Source organism: Ruditapes philippinarum, unplaced genomic scaffold, assembly GCF_026571515.1.
Source record: "Ruditapes philippinarum isolate M1 unplaced genomic scaffold, ASM2657151v2 ctg1784_1_1_1_1, whole genome shotgun sequence".
NCBI lineage: Eukaryota > Metazoa > Mollusca > Bivalvia > Venerida > Veneridae > Ruditapes > Ruditapes philippinarum.
The window spans coordinates 101,831-123,266 of NW_026859934.1; the positions used below are offsets into that span (position 1 = coordinate 101,831).

Consider the following 21,436-nt stretch of genomic DNA (forward strand, 5'->3'; position numbering starts at 1 on the left):
CTCAATACGTCGTGTACTTGATTTATTTGAGAAACACTCAAACATGTTTACAAATGTCTTTAAAAAGTTCATTCAATCAACAATTTGATTAATAAACTTCCCGAGTAGCGGTCTGTCACTCGTCCAAACACCCAAATCACTTATGTTGTAATATGTATGTTATACTATCTACAAAGTCAAATCAACACTAGTTAAAATCACACAAATAGTATTTTGATAAATTTGTTAATTTAGATACTTTATGAATGTCATTTCAAAACCAGATCAAGCATAAAAACAACAGTGACTTACCTAAAAGGCTTTTTAATTTCTTTGTTTAAATGAGAATATTAATTTTTATTGCTATTATTTCATAACATATGTAGTTAAATATGTGTGCATTCGTATGATATTTTAAGGTTTATATAAGGTGGACAATTCATTTGAATATCTTTAAAACCAAAGCACTGCTTATTCATTTATGAGTTGCAAGCAGAACAGAGCACATAATTTTTTCTTAAGTAAAGTACCAGGAAACAGGTATACACCTCGTCAATTCGGTGCAAATAAAGTCGAAATTATGTCATTCTGTTAAACTCAGACTTAAGTCAAGAAAAGGAAGGACTAAAAACAAGGAAGCATAATAATATTAACACTTTTACTGAGGGATCAGACACGTCAGAAATACGACAATCAGGAATGATAATATGACTAAGAATGCAAACAAAGTATACAATAGAAAGTAAAATAGAGAAAAACAGAATATCTAAAGAAAGTCCAACACAACAAAATTGAAAATTTTGCAGGCTCGGTTTGATTGAGCCTGTTCATGGACGGTACTGGAAATTGCAAGTTACCGTCCACGTCCCCTAGCACCGGCTTAAGCAGAATTCAACATATAACACGAAAATGGTGAAATTTTGAATTTAGAAACATCCGCAGATGTGTTCATACGGCGGTTATCATGGAACCTTCAATGTGACACGTTCGTGCCATTCCATGAAAAGCGGCGTATGGTCCCCAAGTAAAAGAATGTTTTTGCCCTAAACGAGAAAACAATGGGCATATTAATGAGCAAAGCATAAGTGAATACAACAATTCCGCACATCAATAATTAAGCATCATAATTGAAAAAAAACACTTCAAACATCACATTATTAAACAAAACATTAGACATATCAAAACACAAATACTATATTCACATTCCAACATTTAACCTAACAAGCAATCATAAAAATGGGTGGGAGGGAGTGGCGAAATTGAAGAACAACTAAGAAACGACTGGTTACTAAACGTGTCTGACAAAAACTGTGCAGATTACGCGCAATGTTGAATATTTATAGACGGCGTAGGAATACAAAAATTCAATAAACCAAAACAGTTAACCCAGGTAAATACAAATGACGTCATCAACTCTTAATATAGATAGGGAAAATCCTACGCCAATCCATAATTAAAAGATTTTCTATGAAGAAAATGCTATAAATTATGTCATTCTGTTAAACTCAGACTTAAGTCAAGAAAAGGAAGGACTAAAACAAGGAAGCATAATAATATTAACACTTTTACTGAGGGATCAGACACGTCAGAAATACAACAATCAGGAATGATAATATGACTAAAGAATTAGAAAGTAAGTCATATTAATGAGCAAAGCATAAGTGAATAAAACAATTCCGCCAAACCCAGCCAAACACAAAACTAAGCAGCAAAAAGTATATATAAGCTTGCAAATAAAATTAAAAAACAAAGCAAATAAAAAAGCAATTTTCATTCCACAAACACAAGCACAAAAGAAATTTCACGTGACATTATCTCCCATCAACATAAGAAATGACATTTGAATGTCACAGTTAGTATAAATTAATAGTAAATAAATCCAAGCAAAGGTGCAGGATAAATCAAGTTCCATAATTTAAATTAATTCAACTAGAAGATAATGCCACTTTTAAAAAGCACAATTATAACAAAAATAATTCTAAATAAACTTACAAGATATCTGTCTGATAAATTATCCTAAAATGTATAAAACATATTATGTCATAACATAAGTTCAGAACATTGATCAGACAATGGAAGCCATGGTGACAAACAAATAAATGTTAAAATACTGACATAAAGAAAAGATGTCATGTAGAAGATCAAAGGTCAAGAGCATAACTACTACCCCTTAAAACCTTTGAAAACATGTGACTAAAATAGCCTGCATGCCAACATTCATTTGCCAGACCACACTTACATATAATTAATAATTAAAAAATAAGAATAAAATAAATTGAAATTTAAACACATTTAGCTACTAGTATATACAACTAATATCATGTGCGCCGCCTTTTGACCTCTTTAAATGACAATATCTACTTTACATGGCAAACTTGCCCTTAACAATATGTGATACGGTGATTATGAAAAAACTTTTGAGAACATCTGTTCCAGCAAAATTAAGATGAAGTCCCCCATCCCTAACAGCATAAAGATTCCTTTTGGGGCTACCCTTAAAGAGGAACGGTCTATATGACTAAACAAACTGACAATTTTTTTCTTTACATTTTAGTTGCAATCTTTCATTTACCAATTTAACATTTTCATTAGTGACATCAAAATCGACAGGTCTAGGTAAAATACTAGATACTATGATATGCGCAGAAGGGTTGTGTATCCAAATAACATTAAGTGATTCATTTGTTAAACTAATTATATCATCAACTGAAAACTTTTCTCTCGAGTTAATATTATTGGTTCCGGCGTGTAAAATAATATACGGGACTTTAAAACCAGAACTAGGAACCGCATCTATTTGGATCAATCATGTCATTTGCAAAGTGGTAACCTCTAAACGGGAAAAAATGGTAGTGAACCATAATCCCTTTAATATATTGCTTTGGCAAAATTGAAATCACTCAAGAATTGTGAACTAAGTACCCTTCTGTAATGAAAAGAGAATGGTACATTAGTTAAATTTTAAAAAAAGTAATTTTTAAATGATAGGTGATCAAATTTTCTGAATTAAAAAGTGGTTCAAACATATTCGAATATAAATGTACTTTAAACTTCCACAATTTCTAAATAAGACAAAAGCATCTGATTTTTCCAGTCAACCATTAAAATTTTAAATACCTTTCAGGGGGAAAATAATTAGAACAAAAAAAATAATGTAGCAAAAACCCCTTCTAAAGGAATGAGTGGAAAATAAATCTGGATTTAACCCAATATTTTCAAAAATACAAAGACATAATTTCTTTTGGAACAGATAATACGATATATACGACCCATCTTTTAAAGAGAAAAATAAATCATTTGTCATAAAATTTTAAACTGTCATTAATTCATAAGCATAAAACTGGACATAACTCTGATTTCTTTCAATCTAAGAAATGGACTGATTACCTCTCTTCTGCTAATTGAATGGGTTTTCGACCAATTAAAATGCCCTTAAAATGTAATTACCAAATATTTGATACCAGTGGTGCTTAAATATTCTAACTTGACAATATCTGATGAATTTGTAGGAACTAAATTAGATTTCCTGGCCGCTTAAAAGAAAGCAAATAAAAATAAACACCAGTAAACTATATTATCTTGTTTCTGAAAAATCTAGAGAAGCATGTATGCTGCGTAAAATGTCTAAAGTAATGGGTTCTGCACGATTTACAAGAGTAGGTGCAAAAACGGATTAGTTCCCCTTAAAGATAAATTTAGCAAAATGAAATTTATATGATTTAATATATAGATAACAATAACAAATGTAAAGTTTTTAACACCCGAAATATAATTTCGAATGCTTCCACTGAATATGAAAAATGTTACTGAGAATTGTGGGATATAACGCAAACGTTTAAGTGGAATGCTGGTAAAAAAAACGTAAATCTAAAAGTAAATAAAAACATCAAGAAACCTTCCCCATTTGTAATTTTTAAATTTTTAATTAAGCTTCTTTCCGCAAAAAGCTGGATGGAAAAAGGGAAGTTTAAGTTCCTGCCAGCAAATCTTTAATCTCTAAAATAGAAAATAAGAAAGTACCAAGTTAATTTAACACCACTTAAAATGAACCTCATTTACAAAAACATTCAACTGGGGGAAAAATGAGAAACCTGAAAAAAACTCAGAAAAATACAATCATCCAAAGCCCCTACTTTGAAAAATCAGCTATACGGTTTTTATCACTAAATGAGAAAGTGAAAATTTTAACTGAAAAACATATACTGGGTGCAATGAAACAAAATTTCCCCTAAAAAATTTTTGTTAAAAGCAATTTCGAATTTTTCCTGGGTTAATAACAATTTCAAAACCCGCCAATTTTTAAAAAAAATATAAAACCTTTTTTTTATATAATTTAGGCCCCATAACTTTAAGATACCAAAAAAAGTCAACATTCTAAAAAAATAAAACTTAAATTTTTGAGCCAAAAAGAAAAATGGGGAAAAAAAGTAAAGAAAAAACCCTTTTTTCCAAAATTTCTCCCCAAAACCCGTTTAACAAAATCTGAACCCAAAAAAAACTATCTATCTGAAAATTCTCCCGTAATTTCAAATTCAATTTATAGAATAGGCAAAAAATTCATTCCACCAACATAAATCCTTTTTGAACTTCTACAAAGGAATTAAGAAAACCTAAATTACTAACCATCAAGCAATAACAATTCACCGCAAAACCAATTCAGTATTCGGTTTAACAAAAATCTTAACACTTGAACAGAAACGCAAGCCCCCCACATATTCATTTACCCAAGCAGTTTTTGAAATATAATTTGGGAAAATGCTGGAATCTCAAAATCTAAACCAATGATTTGGACCAAAAAACCTTAAATTTACTTGAGCCCTTTCCTTAGTAACCTCCATGTCATAGTATCACATTAGGAATAAGACAAAACCTAAAAAAGTCAATTATCTTTTGAAAGGGACCTTGCTTATCCACAGCTCCTCTATCCAAATCCTTATTAAAAACTCTCCGTAACAAACCAAAAAAGGCGAATTGGCAGATGATTGATTTTCAACACCGCCAATATCATCCAAAAATAATTTCGTTCTCAAACAGGCCCAAACCGGCAATTACAACATCATAAAGGCAAAGGCATTTGTCACTCTCTGACAAATATGAGCTGATTGACTAAGTCCCATGGCTAGAAACAGTATCAAAAAAGATGTGTTCTTCCAAGCAAAACCTAATAAATTGTATGCCGAGGGACCAAAATACTACTAATTTGCCTATAAGCTCTCCTTAAATCTAACTTATACATTAAACAACCATGACCTTTTGGCTAAATCAAAGGCAAAAATCATCAATCTTAGGAAAAAAACAAGATCAACCTTTTCTCCAAGATACCAATCTTTTGACACAAATCATTCACCCCTGTTCCATCTTTTGGATAACTTTAAATCCAAAAATTACCCCCTTTTATTATTGATTTGACTTAACGGAGATACTACCATACCATCCGCAAAAGGACCAGACGAAAATAATGCAATAATTGCACCATGAGACGCTTCTTTTTCAAAAGATATTTAATTATGTGGTCTGGAAAAAGTATTAGCACCAGAATGATTTTTAAAACTAACAGCTTTAGAAAATAATAATGATTTATTTTCCAACTCTAACTCAATAGGAAATCCAAATCTAAGCAAGTCACAAACTTGCATATCGAAATAACGAACCAACATTCGTTTCATGAACTCAACATCAATTTTCTCATTGACTGAAATTTTACATAATTCAAAATTAAAATTTTCATGAAGCTTTAAACCTGTTCATAAAACATGAACTTTATTAACAGTGCTATCACTTAAAACTTCAGTGAAGCACAAATCCTGCTACTTTTCTTATGATTGCTTATAACATCAAACTATGGCTTACATTGGAAACCTTAACCTTGATATTTAAAACAGAATGCTTACAAAATTCTGGCAAGAAAATATCAACTATCCCTAAATCTAATTCATCTTTAGACTCAGAAATATTTACCGTACACAACCCATTAGAAAGTCAATCTTGAAAATGCGGACAAGAACTTGAACATTCCGGATGAGCTAATTCTTTCCTATCAGTTTGCCAACAGGTGGCACATACATGTTTACAGAACTTATTTCTGCCATTTAATGTCATTGAATGTGAAGATTTGTAGCTATTTCTTTGATATTTGTTACAAAAGAAAACTTAAGATTCATCACCAGAACTAACAAAAGTTTTATCATTTGGCATAGTATATTCAGGCCTAGGTTTAAAATGATAATTTGAGTTCTGTGTTCCTGAAGCAAAAAGTTTAGATTTAACTTTTCTATCATGTCTAGCTAAAGCTTCTGACTCGACATATTGAAAATCATCATCCCAAGTACTATGGCCTAACTAGATTTCTCTGAGAATAGCAGCATATACTGCTTTAATGGCTGAGAAGTCAGAAGAACTGTTCAAATACATTAATTTCTTGAGTAAATATAAACGACCCTCTTTTTCAGTTTTACCAGTTCTTGATGACATGACAATTTCCAACTCATCTGCTTTGAATAGATTAAATTCAATATTTTCAAAACAAACATTTTTGGAAACAAAATAAAAAGTTTGAATGCGGAAATCTTTGTTTTTGACCATGTCTGAAAACTTGGAAGTGATCTCTGATTTAGTGACCTGTTTCTTAACAGTCTTAGATTTTTTCTTTTTAGAATCTAAACAAAATTCTTCTGCATCAGAGGACGAAAAGGAAAACTAGATTCATCTTCGTACTCCGTACTAGTCTCTGATTCTGTCATTTCAACAAATCCCAATTGTGCTAATGTTTTCTTTGCCTTTCTCTGCAAATCAGTCATTTTGCGTAAAGAATCAATGTTCATACCTTTCTGATTCGAAGGACTGTCAAAGGCAGCTGCAATGCTAATCTTCTTACCAGTACCGATCTTCTTACTCACTTTATCCTTGGAGATGGACGCTGAACCCAGGGGATTTATCGTACATGTACTACTTGCGCCTAAACTTTCGGATTTCACTCGTGATTTCAGAATGGGTGGGGAGAGTGTTTCTACCTCTGACTCTGTAGATAATGACTTTTCTAACGATGAGACAAATGCTTCTCTTTCCAAAAGCTGCTTTCTCAAAATGTTTAACTCTCTCTATTCCTCTAAACGTCTTTGCTACTCGTCTAACTCATTTAAACGAGCTAACATTGCCTTTTTCTCCAAATTTACGGGTTTTCCTGTTTGTTTACTAGCTGACGGTGACTTGGTAAATTTCACTTCGTCTGACTTATCCGCATCGGAGGTTGACAGGATTTTCTCACTGTTCGTTTTCGTCTTTATTGGTTTCGTGCCCAATTCTTTGTCTTCAATTTTAGGATCATTTTCAACCACCACCTTCACTCCTTCCTCAGCTAACATCTTATAATCAACTTTCTCCTTGTTTCTACTAGAAATTCTCTGCGAATTCATTCGGCGGGATATTCCCAATTCCTAGAGTTCCTTCCGATCACACAATACCACAGTACTACATAATAAAGTTTCTTTCTCTTTAAAAATAAATAAACTTAAACGATTCCTGACGAATACAGTTAAAACCGACAAATTTTTTTTAACGAAATTGAAAAACAACTAAGAAACAACTGGTAACTATACGTGTCTGACAAAAACTGTGCAGATTATGCGCAATGTTGAATAATTATAGACGGCGTATTGCATTGTTGTTAGGTTCTGACTTTCATTTATAGCCTGAATGAAAAATTCCGCCATTGACTTCGGAATTTTCATGTGAGAAAGCTATGCAGCTAGCTTACGGAACGTAAGTGGTTCTAGCCGTTTGTGCCTGAAATAATGTACAAATGGGTACCTGATGTCTTCCTTCACCAGTAAAGCTGGAAAGTCGCCATATGACCTAGACTGTGTTGAACTTTAACCCAAGCAAACATAGTCAACATATAAAGTCCACAAAAATACTTGATTTACTCTGCCATGCGCTTGCTAAATCAGTATACCAATCAGCATTGATAAAAAATCTGGCCACATGCGTAATCTACAACTGTTTAATTAAAATTGAGGTCTATGAATATGAGTAAATATGTAGATTGATTCACATATTCACTCTTTACGCGCTTTACGTTATTCTTTAAACGGACTCCAACTGACCTGTTATATTAGCTAGCGCAATGAAAACTCTTCTTTTAATTAGATTTGCCAGGCAAAAACGGGGGATGTGCGGGGGGGGGGGGCTTAAGTATTTTTTTAGAGACGATAAAATACAAGGATTGGTAACAAAACAAAATGTACTCTTTTTTAGGATAAACACTCTAATCAGAAACAACTTGTAACAAAAATTATTGCAACTTGTTGTTTTTTATTCCCGCATGAACCCCAGACTGGGACTATTCGTTTAAATTTATTAAAAAATTTTTAATTTTTGTACATGAAACCCCGGAAAAAAATGGCGTAGCGAGCCCATTTTTAACCCCCGATGAATTTTTATGAGGTCCATTTTGTTATCATTTGATATTATATTATTTAATCTGACTGGCTAAAGGTAGTGGTGTACAGTAAGAACTGTTCAAATGTTTGTTAATTGTATATAAACGGCGATAACAGACACCTTTGGTGTGTCGTATTATCACGCCTGCTAATAAATATATATTATTTCTCGATAACATGGATAATGGTTTGCGCTGTTCGTTATATTCCGTCCTGTAAGTACTTATTTTAAAACTTTTCTTGAAAACAATTAATGGTTTGTGCTGATATTTAAGTAGGAAATGGTTAAAATGCTTGATTTAGAGGAACTGGTATTGATCAAGATATAATTTCATCTTACAAATCATATATAAACACGTACCTGGACTAGATATCTATCTACACTCTAAGAATGATCATTCGCACTTGTATGGCTTTCTTTCAGCCAATTTACAGTAATAAGATAAACAGATGCCAGTATTATATATATCTAAAAAATAAAGTGTCATTCTATTTCTATATTAGGAATAAGAGGTGTGTGTCTAATCCGTTCATTTGAAAGTATGAGTATATTACATGAAATTAAATCTTTCTGAATTACCTTTTAACTGTACCTTTTATAACAATTGTCATAATGCCAAGTTTTCATTAAAAAATAAAGACAGGAACTATTTTTTAGTTGCTGTAAATATCATTACTTTGCACTTCGATGAAACATTCATTATATCGTATAGTTCGAGATGTTCAGTATTATCACATGGCCAGCGGTTGTCCTGAAAGGTGAGAAACCGTAAGCGTCACAAGGTGATTGTACGAGAATGTGACATTTATAAGTATGACAAATATACTAGAAATTATCAATTTATTGTTTTCATATAAAGACGTGGCGTATATAGTGTCTAAATAAATTTCACGGAAAAAGAATAATTACCTTCGAATGTATTTTAGAAACATTTGAATCGTCATATATAACGAGATGATTTGTTTTTGTGTCGGGCGTGTCATTCTCCTATAATGAATCACGTTTCAGGATTAATACTAAAATTTAAGGTATGATGTTTGTTCATTCGTGATAATGCAAGTCTTTGGGAAAACAGGAGAGTAATCTAACCTAAAATATACATGTATTATACATACAAGATCTAAGTCGAGGAATCGCCGTTTATAAAAACATTTCATGTCTTTTTAACTTAGAATTATGGCAACCACTAGCACCTCAAAAATATCTGAAAGGCACGGCCCATGAGGTGAAGTGAATATAGTATTGCGAACTTAATTGAATTTTACAGATAACTATTTTTTTAAATTTAAAATTGAGACTCTTAGTGATCGACTGAGCCGTCCGACAGTCTTGTTTTTTTTTCATACTCATTATTAACATGTAGAAAATATATTTGTTTTTTTTTATAAAACTCATAAATCTATACGTCTTTATTGAATTCCATTAAGATTTATAGCATAAATTAAAGAATTAAACATGTTTTGAGACAAGAACATACGCATATACAAATAAAAGTTTTAAGTATCTTCATTAGATAAATGTTCTTTAGGATTATTTCAAAACGCAAATAAACCCAATTGTAAATTGCAAGATAAGCACTGAAATACAAACATAATGGATAATGATCCGAATTTTTAGGAATCACAGAAAGGTGACAATAATTGCTTAAACTGTATTTGCAGATACCATTTTAATAATTTCCATACAGAGCTTTCTTTGTTCCGATAAGGATTGTTAACAGATATTTCTCCCTTTACAAACGTGCCTAAATATGACCTTACTGTCATGATTTTGTTAGTTGCGTGACTTCATACTGTCATGAAATTATAAGTTGTGTGACATTAGAAGATTATAAAGCAAAATTAGCCATCTGATCAAAAAAGAAAGGACCCAATAACGCATCGATGAGCAAAGGAAAATCGAAAGCTTGTGGAAAGTGGCTGTCAATAAGAAACACTTTGATTGATGAAAAACCTCCATTTTCAACATGTGCTGCCATAGCTCTTCGTATTTTAGAAACGGTGTCAGCTTTGCAAATTTCAGGATTGTCATTTTTGTCATTTTCAACATCGAGATCGATTTTTGTACGTATAAAAAAGAATTTTTTCCCGAGCCTTTTAACTTCATTAGCTAGCCACAAATCATTTTCTGTGAATCTGGTGGCTGTAATGATAAGAAATAAATCAAACTTGTCAAACCCAACGTCTTTTAAATATGTACTTTTAGGAAATCTTTGTGTACCCATTCCTGGCAGATCCCACAAAACAATGTTTTCATTAAAAGGATGTATATATCTCATTGGCACTTCAGTCGTTTCATCAACACCAACTGCAGCCGCTTCTTCACAATTTGCTTTTAGACCTCTTAAACTGTTTATGAGTGTTGATTTGCCTACTCCAGCATTACCTGTTATTGCAATGTTGCATTTTGACTTTATCAAAACATCGCGTTTTTCTAAAGGTTGCTGTTTTGGCTGACTTGAAGATGTTCCCATTATGCTGATGTATTGTTTCAAATCAACCTATAAAATATCATTTAACATTTGTATAAATGTATTAATATAATTGTAAAGAACACTTCATTTACATACATGATGAATTTAATCTTATAATTAAATAAAACAAAATATTTAATATTATATAAGGAAAATGGCAAATAGTTTGAAAAAATATTTCTTGCCTTTCTAAGACGAGTTATTGAGAACCTTGATACTTCAGGGTGATGTATCATTCATAATATTGGTGATTGAAATATCTATTCATTTTGTGCAGAGCGCAAGAATTGTGTTGCTACCTCCAAGGGCAAGGTCACACTTAAAGGTCAAACGTTAAAAAGTCTTCATTTCATAATAAAAAGTCTACATTTCATGTCCGCTCAATAACTTTTAAAACGCTTAAAAATTGGAAATAACTTGGCACAAGTGATCACCAAAATGAGATGATGTGCAGATCGCAAGAATTAGGTTGCTACCCTCAAGGTCAAGGTCTAACTTTAAGGTGAAAAGTTAAAAAGTCTTCAATACCTAGTAAAAATCTGGAAACAAAGTGATCCCTCGGAAGCATTAATCACAACAAAATTACGTAAGAATTCCAGTCGCGGTTTGATTGAGAAAGTCTACATTTCATGTCCGCTCCATAACTTTTTAACCGATGAAATTTTTTTGAAATATCTTGGCACAAGTTATAACCATAATGAGACAACGTGCAGAGCGCAATGAATAGAGTGCTATCCAAAAGCAAAGGTCAATGTCACACTTTAAGGTCAAACGTTAAAATGTCCGATCTTTAATTTTTAACCACTGAATCTTTTAAAGAATAACTTAGCACAATTGATTACCATCATAAGAACATGTGCAGAGTGCAATTATTTAGTTGCTTCCCCAAGGTCAAGGTTACTCTTAAAGGTCAAATGTATAAAAGTCTACATATAATGTCTCCTCCATAACTTTTAAATACCCCCAGGGTCAACGTCATATGTTCTCCATAACTTTTTTACTCTATGGAAGATTTTAAATAACTTGGCACAAATAATCACCATCGTGAGACTATGTGCTTATGATATGCATGGCACAACATTAAGGCCATGGTTGGTAAAATGTCAAAAAATACAGATTTATGTTCACTGCGGAAGGGGATTTAGCTGTACTTTAGACTGCCTTGTTAATATAAAAATAACTGATAATATTTACATGGGTTAGCATATCTTGCTTATTTAAGAAAAGCTGATTTATAATGTTTTGCACCAATATTTACTTGACTAATACGAAAACTGCCTCTGATGATACAAATTAAACATTCTGCAAATATTTGCATAAAACATGCAGAAGATTACTTTAACTGTGTTTATTCAATCTTTCCCTAAATTAATGATATTGATATGTCAGAACTTTTCTTTTATCTCATTTACTTTATTGCATTCGGCTGCAACAAAACAAACCAATTGGAAATCTTGAGTGTAGTTTACATAAAACAGCCCATTGTACAGTGTTTGATTTATGATCATGTTAGTGAATGAAGATGTCTTTATAGAATATATTTGAGATCTTGTAACATAATATGCAGAAGTGAAATAAAATAACACCTCAATCTTGAAACTTTATGCTGGGGTTACAGATTTAGGTATTTGATGTTAATATGGTTAGCAATTTAAAAGGATCAAAATAATTATTTTCTTGTCTGTTGAACATACTTATTGATTAAAGAATTAATTGTAGTTGTTTTTAGTTTTCAATCTTCAGGGTCACTTTTTTACAATCTTAAATGTATCCGAATCAATTGAGCGAAATCAACAGTATTGTCAGGGCATTTACACATTTGTGACATATGTATCTATACAAAAAAAACACGAGAAATCTAAGACTAATATATGTGTGGAGTTGCCTTTTGAAGGGGAAGTGTATGGGTTCACCAATGCACTTCATTTCTTCCTCGTTTTATGAGTTTTTTCTTTATCATATTTATACATCCAATACTTTAATTTATAAAATTTGTTCTGTTTATTATTTATATTCATTCCCTTTTTAATACAAGAATTAAAAATATAAAACGTGATGAAGTCCGTAACAAATGTACAGCAGATTAACAGTTTTTACATTTCATTCATTACTTTAACACAATGTAAGTATTATACTTTTATGAAGGGTATAAACAAGATCACACAATGGTTAGAATTCTTAAGAATCAAATAAGAAACCCCACAAAACAAGACTACGTAACATAAAAAAAATTAAAGAACTCAATTAAGGTGTTCATTAAGAAAATGTGCTTTGTAAAGACAATCCAAATTGGACCGGATGACATGGTATATGTTTCAAATGGAAAACACAATACATCTTCGGTCCAATAAAATATCCAAAGAGTAACCGTTTCAATGGCCAGCTCATAGCAGAAAACGATATAAAGAACAATTTGATTATTTAAACAAGAGGGCCATGATGGTCCATGATCGCTCACCTGAGAAGATGGTTGCATTATTAAGACAATGATAGAAACATCAATTTGACAATATTCAGTGTGCAGGGGAAAGTGTATTAAAGATAAAATTGTTGTATTAAATACCTTTCATATTTTTATAACGCAATTGACTCGAAACAAAGTATATTTACACTTTTATATGGGGACTAGAATTTTTATTCTAATATTTATAGCTCTGGCGTAATTTTTACAAAGAACCATCTAAGGATCATTCCTTAATAGCTTCATCAAAGTATATTCAATAGTAAAAAGGATGTCATTTTAAGGTTTTTCTTTAGCTATGGCGGCCATTTTGATCAGAATACAAGAGCCATCTGAGCAATTTCTATGGAAAACTATCTGAAGATCCTGTAGAGTTTATTACAAATTGACCAAATGATAAAGGAGAAGATGTCATTTTTGTGTGTTATTTTTACCTCTGGCAAAATGATTTGTAGTTTTTTCAAAATCAAATTGGCAGTTGAGGACAAGATGTCATTTTTTATATATATTTTAAACACTTTTGGCCATTATGTTAAACAGACCACAATCATTTGAGACAATTTTTGAGGGGACCATCCAAGGTTTTTTGTACATTTTGATAACCATTGGCATAGGGGTTAAGGAGGAGATGTCGTTAAAGTAAAAATGTTAACGAAGGACGGCAAGCACCGGTTGACGAAGACGGACGTCGGACACAGGGGTATCGGAATAGATCACCAAAAGCACATAGTGCTCAGGCGAGCTAATAATGTTGGTTACAGCATATAACATATATTGAACATTGCATGGAATTGTAGCTATTAACTCATAAAACGACGTAAAAATGTCATGTAAAATGCAAGACAACAAAATATTATAAACAATATGAAAACAATTATATCATGTACACAAATTATTATCAATATAGTAATGATTCAAATATTTGTGCTTCTTTTCTATTACAATAATTTGGTTTTCCTCACTTTCAAGATTGATTTACGAAAAACTCTGTGTTTGCAGCTGTTGCATCAATCGTTTGTTGACAGCTAATGAGTCCGTCACAAATGCATTTAATATGGACCTTAAGACAGCAACTGTGCTGCCGTAAGATAGTGTTGCTCCAATAACGCTTCCAATAATAGGAATAGCAATTGAAGTTACCGACTCAGCGACATCTGATAAAGCCAGTGTGGAAACAAAGGCAGCAATCGACTTTGCAGATGCTCCCAATAAATGATTGCGAAGATTCAAGTCTGCTCTTAGATACTCAACAGTTGTATCCAGTGACATTGCATTTTGACGCAACGAATCGTCATCAAGGCCAAGCTGTTTTCTGTAGAAACGAATTTCGCCGAAAACAATTGCTACATCTACAACAAGGCCCACTCCTGGCAAAGGTATTGCTCAACCTATTGCTGAACCTATTCCAACTATCATAATTCGTTTTTGTAGAGCAGCTTTCTTTCGATGAATAAGACTTTCAGTGAGATTTGCCATTGTAAATGTCATTGCCTCTTGTTTCCATGTCGGTGCTTCATTAATCATTGTTTCATTTAGGTCTGGGAAGTCAAAATCTAGTGGACAGTGGTTGTCGATAAGGAAAACCCTGACTCCTTCAAAACTTGCGTTTGCAACATGCTTTGACATTGCCAGTTGTATTTTATTGACTGTTTCATCTTTAGATTTTCCAGGGTTATCTTTTTTGTCATTCCTCACATCAATTGCCAATTTTGTACGGATAAAAAAGAATTGCTTCCCAAGTTTTCGAACTTCGTTTGCTAACCAAATATCGTCAGCTGAGAAACGGTTGGCTGTTATGATGAGGAAATAATTATACTTGTCAAAACTAACTTGTTGTAAATACCTTTCTCGCGGAAATCGCATGGTGCCAACCCCCGGGAGATCCTAAAGAGCAATGTTCTTATTTATTGGATGCATGTATTTCGTAGGTTCAGCAGTTGCTTCATCCACATCAACTTTTGCTGCTCCGTCTGAATTCGCTCTGAGTCCTCTGAAACTGTTAATGAATGACGACTTGCCAACCCCTGTATACCCCGTGGCAGCAATGTTCACTGGAACATTTTTCCACTTGTCTATATCTTCATCAACTTTCTTTTTCAATTCTGACATTCCACCATTGTTAAAAGCCATTTTGTAGTTTCCAAACTCTTTTGGATCCAATTCTTCGAGATCCTTTAGAGCTGGTGGCAATGGCCTACTTTTTGATGCACCCATTTTTTCGGAGTTTCTGTCTGAAATATTCGTGAACAAAATTAATATTGTATTAACAGTTGTTTATTATTTGTAAACTGATGTAAATTTATTTGTTATTAGCAATTTAGCATTTTCAATGATAATATCTTAGACGTGTAACAATGAAAGCAAACTAGTCATCGTTTACTTCTTTCAAATATATATCTCATTATTCATACTTTTGTTTGTTTGTTTTATTTGGGTTTTACGTCACATCGACACAGTATAGGTCATATCGCAACGTTCCTGCTTTACTGGTGGAGGAAGACCTCAGGTGCCATTCCGTTCATTATTTCAGGCACGAAAGCGCACCTGAGTAAAACAACCAACGTTCCGAAAGCTAGCTGGAGAGCTTCTCACATGAAAGAATCCAATATCCCTGTCTGGATTCGAACCCACAGCAGTGAGAGGCAAATGGTTCGAGTTCAACGACCTTAACCAATCGGCCACGGACGCCCCATATATCTTCATACATAAGATAATTAGGAATCATTACAAAAGTTTAATAACCCCTATCTGAATATCAGATTGATAACAGATTTAGGGGATTTGCACCACTGTCGAGTCTGCTTCGTAGCTTTAACCAGTACCCTCATTGTTTTATTTTTTATCGGCTGCTTTTAAATTGTGCAATTTTGAGGAATTTATCCGGCTGAAGTCCATAAAAATATACCTGTGTTGGACGGCGTTATACAAATATCAAAATTTCATTCTGTTACATTATGAAAATTAAGCTGTATTTTAGGCTGATAAAAGATAATCTGTAGTCATAAATTGAAATCCATGAGTAAACAGACAGATGCTATGCTTGCTATTTCGTATTAGTTTTCTTTCAAGATAATAACAAGAAAACATATTTCATTTCAGTTCCTTCACTATAGTCTCAAATCATTTTAATGAAGTAAAATACTTTTTACAATGTGGTGCGACATCATTTTAATGATTTACTTGTTTATTTTTAAACATTATGAGTAATTTATTACTTGAAAAAAAGCATATCTTAGAAAAGGACATAAAAAATAAATGCCGGTGTTTCTGATAAAAAGTCATCTAAGTAAATAGTTGTTTTTATATGTAGTTTTGAGAACTGATTACAGACAAGACAATGCAAAGAAGATGCATTCGATTTTCAATAATATTCAAGTAGAATATTAAAACACACCCTTTTATGGAAAAAATATTCTTTAAAGAAATCTCATAAAGACATGCCGATATCTCTATGCAAAATATTTAACAATATTTGAAAATAAATTTCGAAACAAGCCCTTTCGCACACACTACGAAAAGTCAATATATAACTTCTGAGCATTCAAATGACCAACGACAATACTATAATACATGATTAATCAAGAAACATAATCTAGTACAATTACAAAAAAGCAAGCAGAAAAAAGTTCGTTTCTATTAAATATCATTCATGACAAATACATTTCTTATCATCATAAAATATTGTATGAGCTGAATGAACAGATGGCATCCACTTGATATGGAAAAAGTAAAGACAATAAAAGATAAAAAAAACAATTCATAATTTAACCCTTTCCCCCATGAGCATATGGTGAAAAATGGCCGTTTTCACTGAAAAGCCTCTTGTTACAAGTTCAAACTGCAATGAAACTATGAAAAATGCTTCAATACTAATCAAACTTGACACAAATGTTGACTGGATCATTGCCTTAGTAACGACATGCTCAGTCTTAAATTTCCTGCTACCATGGCAACGAGGGGACATCTCAAAATTGCCAAAAATCAATATTTTGCCTCGATTTCTTCCATCAAAATTTATTTCAAAGTGCTGCAACTTCTCAAGGGATTGAGATAGAGTCAAAGGCTTTTCAGCTTTGGTTACACGTTACATTATAATCGACCTGGGGTCATTTTTAGCCTCTCACAAGTCCAAAATTTTCTTGGCGATGAGGGGGCCTCCGCCCCCCTTCAAACCCCCCTAACAGAAGGGGGCACATCCCCCTTCTGGCAACCCCCTGATGTATCTTTTGGATGGGGAGCGGCGCCGAAAAAGTGCTCAATTTTTTTAACAACATTTCTCAAACGAAAACATGTGTTTGGGCCAAAATAGGACATGTTTTCACTCTTTGAGGCCTAAAAAGGGGGAGGGGGGGGTCGAAAGTGCGTTGCTTCGCGTATATATGAGGTAAAGGGTTAACGAAAAATTATGAAAAACTTCGGAATCATCTAAAAACTAGTTTTTCCATGTTAGCATGTGGTCTTTCACCTAATTTTGGTGAAAAATTGTTGTTTTGTAATATTTATAATTTTTTTAGTTAACATCTGAAAAAGTAAGTTTGATTTTAAAGAGTTTGAAAAATACACATTGATTAGTGTTTGATATTTTCTTGTTTTATTTATGAAACAGATTTAGGTATATGCAGTCTTTACCAAAACTATATATTTCATTTCTGTTCTTTATTCAGTTTAAAGGGAATACTTAAGAAAAAAGTAAAATTCATCTTCAAAAATGAAACAGCTGCACATTTCATATAGGAAAGATACAGGTTTTGGTCTGTTCCACCTACTAGTCTACGTTGGCATTCTTTCAGCTAAACTATTGCAATTCTAAATCTTACAATGTTAATACAATTAAAGTGATTGTGAAGTTTAGAATCTGCAAATGAAACATAAAAAATGCGAACCAAAGTAATACGTTATTTACTTTTTGTTTTTCTACAATATTTTTGCATTGACAACCATTTGAGATAGTCTAACACTTTGAAAACAAGTCATATAAGTAATATTCAGTTCAATATATCATTAAGTTTTTACTTTAATCAAATGTATCGATTACAGAAGTGGGACATTAGGCGACTTGTTTTGCGGGATCATGGATGCCATTTTATTTTATAATTTTGAGATAAATATGGTAACACAGATCATCAAGGAAGGGCTGCATTCAACTCCCAACAAAATCAAGTAACACAACAACATCCAAATTGTCCAAGAAATTAGTCTTGTCAAAACATACGACATTGTTTAGATATCTTTATACATGTTTCATAAAAATATTCTTTATTTCATATTGCAATTAAAGCTACAGCAGAGCCACGGAAGAGCCCCGGTAGACGTCCGGGGTGATACGGGAATGACCGGGGTTCGACCGGGAACAACCGGGGTACACCCGTAACTCTGCCGGCAACGTCCTTGGTGATCCGGGATGATCCGGGAACATCCGGCATTCGGCCCCGGATGGAATAAAATATTTAATATCACCGGGGTGGTCCGGGATGATCCGGGAAGGTATAGCTTTGCCGGCTTCATCCTTAGCTCTGCCGGGAACGACCGGGGTTATACCGGGAAAGCACCGTAGCTCTGCCGGCACAAAGCGGGGATGATCCGGGGTATGATATAGCCGGTAGAGCTACGGTAGATCTACGGTAGAGCCCCGGTATATGCCGACAGAGCCCCGGTAACTACAGGCAGAGCCCCGGAGGATAAAGGTAGAGCTACGGTTGATCCCGGTAGAGCCCCGGCAAAGCCCGGATCATTTCAAAAGAATAACGACAATTTGCGATGATTGCACTTGTTTGAATTAAAAGCCTTCCCATTTCCCTTCTATCTAGTCTGGCATAAGGATTTTTCAGAAAATCATCGTGAATTACTATTCTGGAACAATAGATATTATATTAAATAAAAAATATGTATCAATGTTATCATTTTCGGGCGTTTTCAATCCACCGGGGTTCTACCGGGGCTCTGCCTGGATCGTCCTGGGCTCTGCCGAGACTCTGCCTGGATCGACCGGGGATCTGCCTGGGTCAACCGGGGCTCTTCCGGCGTCATCCGGGAACAACAGGGGAAGCACCGGCATGAACCGTATTTTCACCTGGGCTCTGCCTGGGTGATCCGGGGCGCATCCTGGGTGGTAAGTAGGGAACTACCGTAGTGCTGCCGGGGTAAATGTGACCGCAACAATAATTTCATCCCGGATCGTCCCGGATCATCCCGGTAACTTACCGGGATGGTCCTGGGCTCTGCCGGGAGTAAGTGAGACCGAGGCTTAATAAATATATTAAAATTCAACATAAGTCCAGATTTCAAAGTAATTCTAAAGTAAAATAGACTACTCAACTTTTGCTAAGCACCATATGTTTGACTGTGAATATTGTTTGGAATATGTAGATTTAAGCTGATACATAGATTGTCGGCGTGTCAATGCACACGTCCGAACAATGCTAGTATAATATACCTCTATAAATGAATTAAACACACAAAGAGAAGAACTTAACGCTGAGAATTATTTTCTTGAAGATTTGAAATTAGCGGATTTATAAATGTGGAGGTGTAAGTGATTTGTTCAGCCGTATTGTTACCAAGTAACTTATTTGGAAAGGCTGATTGCAATGGCTATTAAACATATCTGGAAAAGAATATTAATTTCACGGTGTGAAATATTTTGTACATCGTTTACAGTACTCGAGGTAATGGTCATTGGTCAGTTGTGCATGAGAACATGGTGTTTTTTTCGAGTCGGTTATCTAATTCTAGTTTATCAGTACGAGTGTAAAGTTTTTTATTCACTTCTATCCATACAATTTTCAACAAACTATACAAACTTTTTGAGGGTTTTTTGGTAGTGAAACCATGAAAGAACAAAACCACTTGCAAAAATATTTACACAAAAGTATGAGGACTTTGAACAGTTTCGGACGGCGTTTACTAGAAGCAGATCCGAGAAAACGGATTAACGATGCAATCATTAACTTCTGGTACAAAGTATTGTTCCCTGTGGTCTGGAGACCGCAGGTATTGGTACGCGTTTAACTTTTGAGGCATGGAGGAGCACGTGACCTGTTTTCGGTACATGGAGGAGCATATGATCTGTAAACCGTACATGATTGGTCAATTGACCTTTTCGAAAACATAGCTAAATACCGTTTGCCGGTATGTTACGGATTTACCTGTAGAGAATTAGTCGGAATTACAACTTATTAAGAACAAAAAACTATTACGTGATATTTCTAATTTTCTATAATTATTTTACCGTTTAAGGTTGAAAAACTTGAATGATGTATTTGAAAATTATCAATGTTTCTTTAATATCTATCTCAAATTTTAAAAACAGTATATTGTTTATACTGAAAATTTACAAAATTAAAATATTCGTAGTGGCATCTGCCATAATAAATAGAGATATTTTCTGCGTAAACTTGTGTGTTTACTTAATTTATTTTTGCTCGGAATTATTCATAAAATGCTAGGCCTATTTAATCATTTTCTTAAAAAGAAATAGTAGTTTTATGTTCGACCTTCTCCGGTCTTCAACGGTCACCAGTTTCCAAAGACCTTCTTCTATAGAACAACTTATGATAAAACAAAACAATAAAATCGCAAATAAAGCACAGAAAATGATTTCTTTTACAACTGTAAGATACAGTATCAACCACAAACATTTAATCAGAAATATTAACTTCACAAATGTATCAAAACAACTTACATTTTCAGATATAAAAACCAAAGGGTCAAATATGTGAATCTTGACATTCAAGATAAAACCAATCAATACAACTCAACTAATATCAACCAAATATATTTTATGATAGCTTGCAATCATAAACAGGTTCAATCAAACCTTGCCGCGTCATTTTCAATTTTTCCGTTTACGGACATTGTGTTTCTCTATTTTCCCAACAAGTATAACTCGACAACCAAATTCATCGCAACAATTTAAACAACTAAATACAACCGATGAATCTGGTCAACTTAAATTCAACTAACTTCAAGCGTACTTCAGTGTTGTTGTATTTTTCTGGTCTTTCAAGATCATTGATTCCAACACTTTTAAGTATTTGAAAATTGTGTACCGCCCAAGCAGGTGCTAAGGGGTGTGAGGGATGTTG

At 33.4% G+C, this 21,436-nt stretch overlaps 3 protein-coding genes across 3 annotated transcripts; all 3 read right to left on the reverse strand.

The window, feature by feature from the left end:
* Positions 1-10,246: 10,246 nt before the first annotated feature.
* LOC132758348 (interferon-gamma-inducible GTPase 10-like) lies at positions 10,247-14,621 on the reverse strand. Its single transcript, XM_060749963.1, has 2 exons — positions 14,493-14,621; positions 10,247-10,918 (listed from the first exon to the last, which is right to left on the reverse strand). The coding sequence occupies exons 1-2, from the start codon at positions 14,619-14,621 to the stop codon at positions 10,247-10,249; spliced, it is 801 nt and encodes a 266-aa protein (XP_060605946.1).
* Positions 14,622-14,735: 114 nt separating this feature from the next.
* On the reverse strand, positions 14,736-15,215 carry LOC132758349 (interferon-gamma-inducible GTPase 10-like). The gene has a single exon (XM_060749964.1). It carries the CDS (start codon positions 15,213-15,215, stop codon positions 14,736-14,738), a length of 480 nt encoding a protein of 159 aa, XP_060605947.1.
* A 21-nt stretch (positions 15,216-15,236) lies between these two features.
* LOC132758350 (interferon-inducible GTPase 1-like) lies at positions 15,237-15,566 on the reverse strand. The gene has a single exon (XM_060749965.1). The coding sequence runs from the start codon at positions 15,564-15,566 to the stop codon at positions 15,237-15,239; it is 330 nt and encodes a 109-aa protein (XP_060605948.1).
* Between the last annotated feature and the right edge of the window lie 5,870 nt (positions 15,567-21,436).

Excerpts from the sequence above, each read along its gene's own strand:
- LOC132758349 (XM_060749964.1), bottom strand. The coding sequence starts at position 15,215 with ATGCGATTTCCGCGAGAAAGGTATTTACAACAAGTTAGTTTTGACAAG.
- LOC132758348 (XM_060749963.1), bottom strand. The coding sequence starts at position 14,621 with ATGTCACTGGATACAACTGTTGAGTATCTAAGAGCAGACTTGAATCTT. Across the intron at positions 10,919-14,492 it reads TATCAGATGTCGCTGAGTCG|GTTGATTTGAAACAATACAT; the intron begins GTAACTTCAATT and ends GATATTTTATAG.
- LOC132758350 (XM_060749965.1), bottom strand. The coding sequence starts at position 15,566 with ATGGGTGCATCAAAAAGTAGGCCATTGCCACCAGCTCTAAAGGATCTC.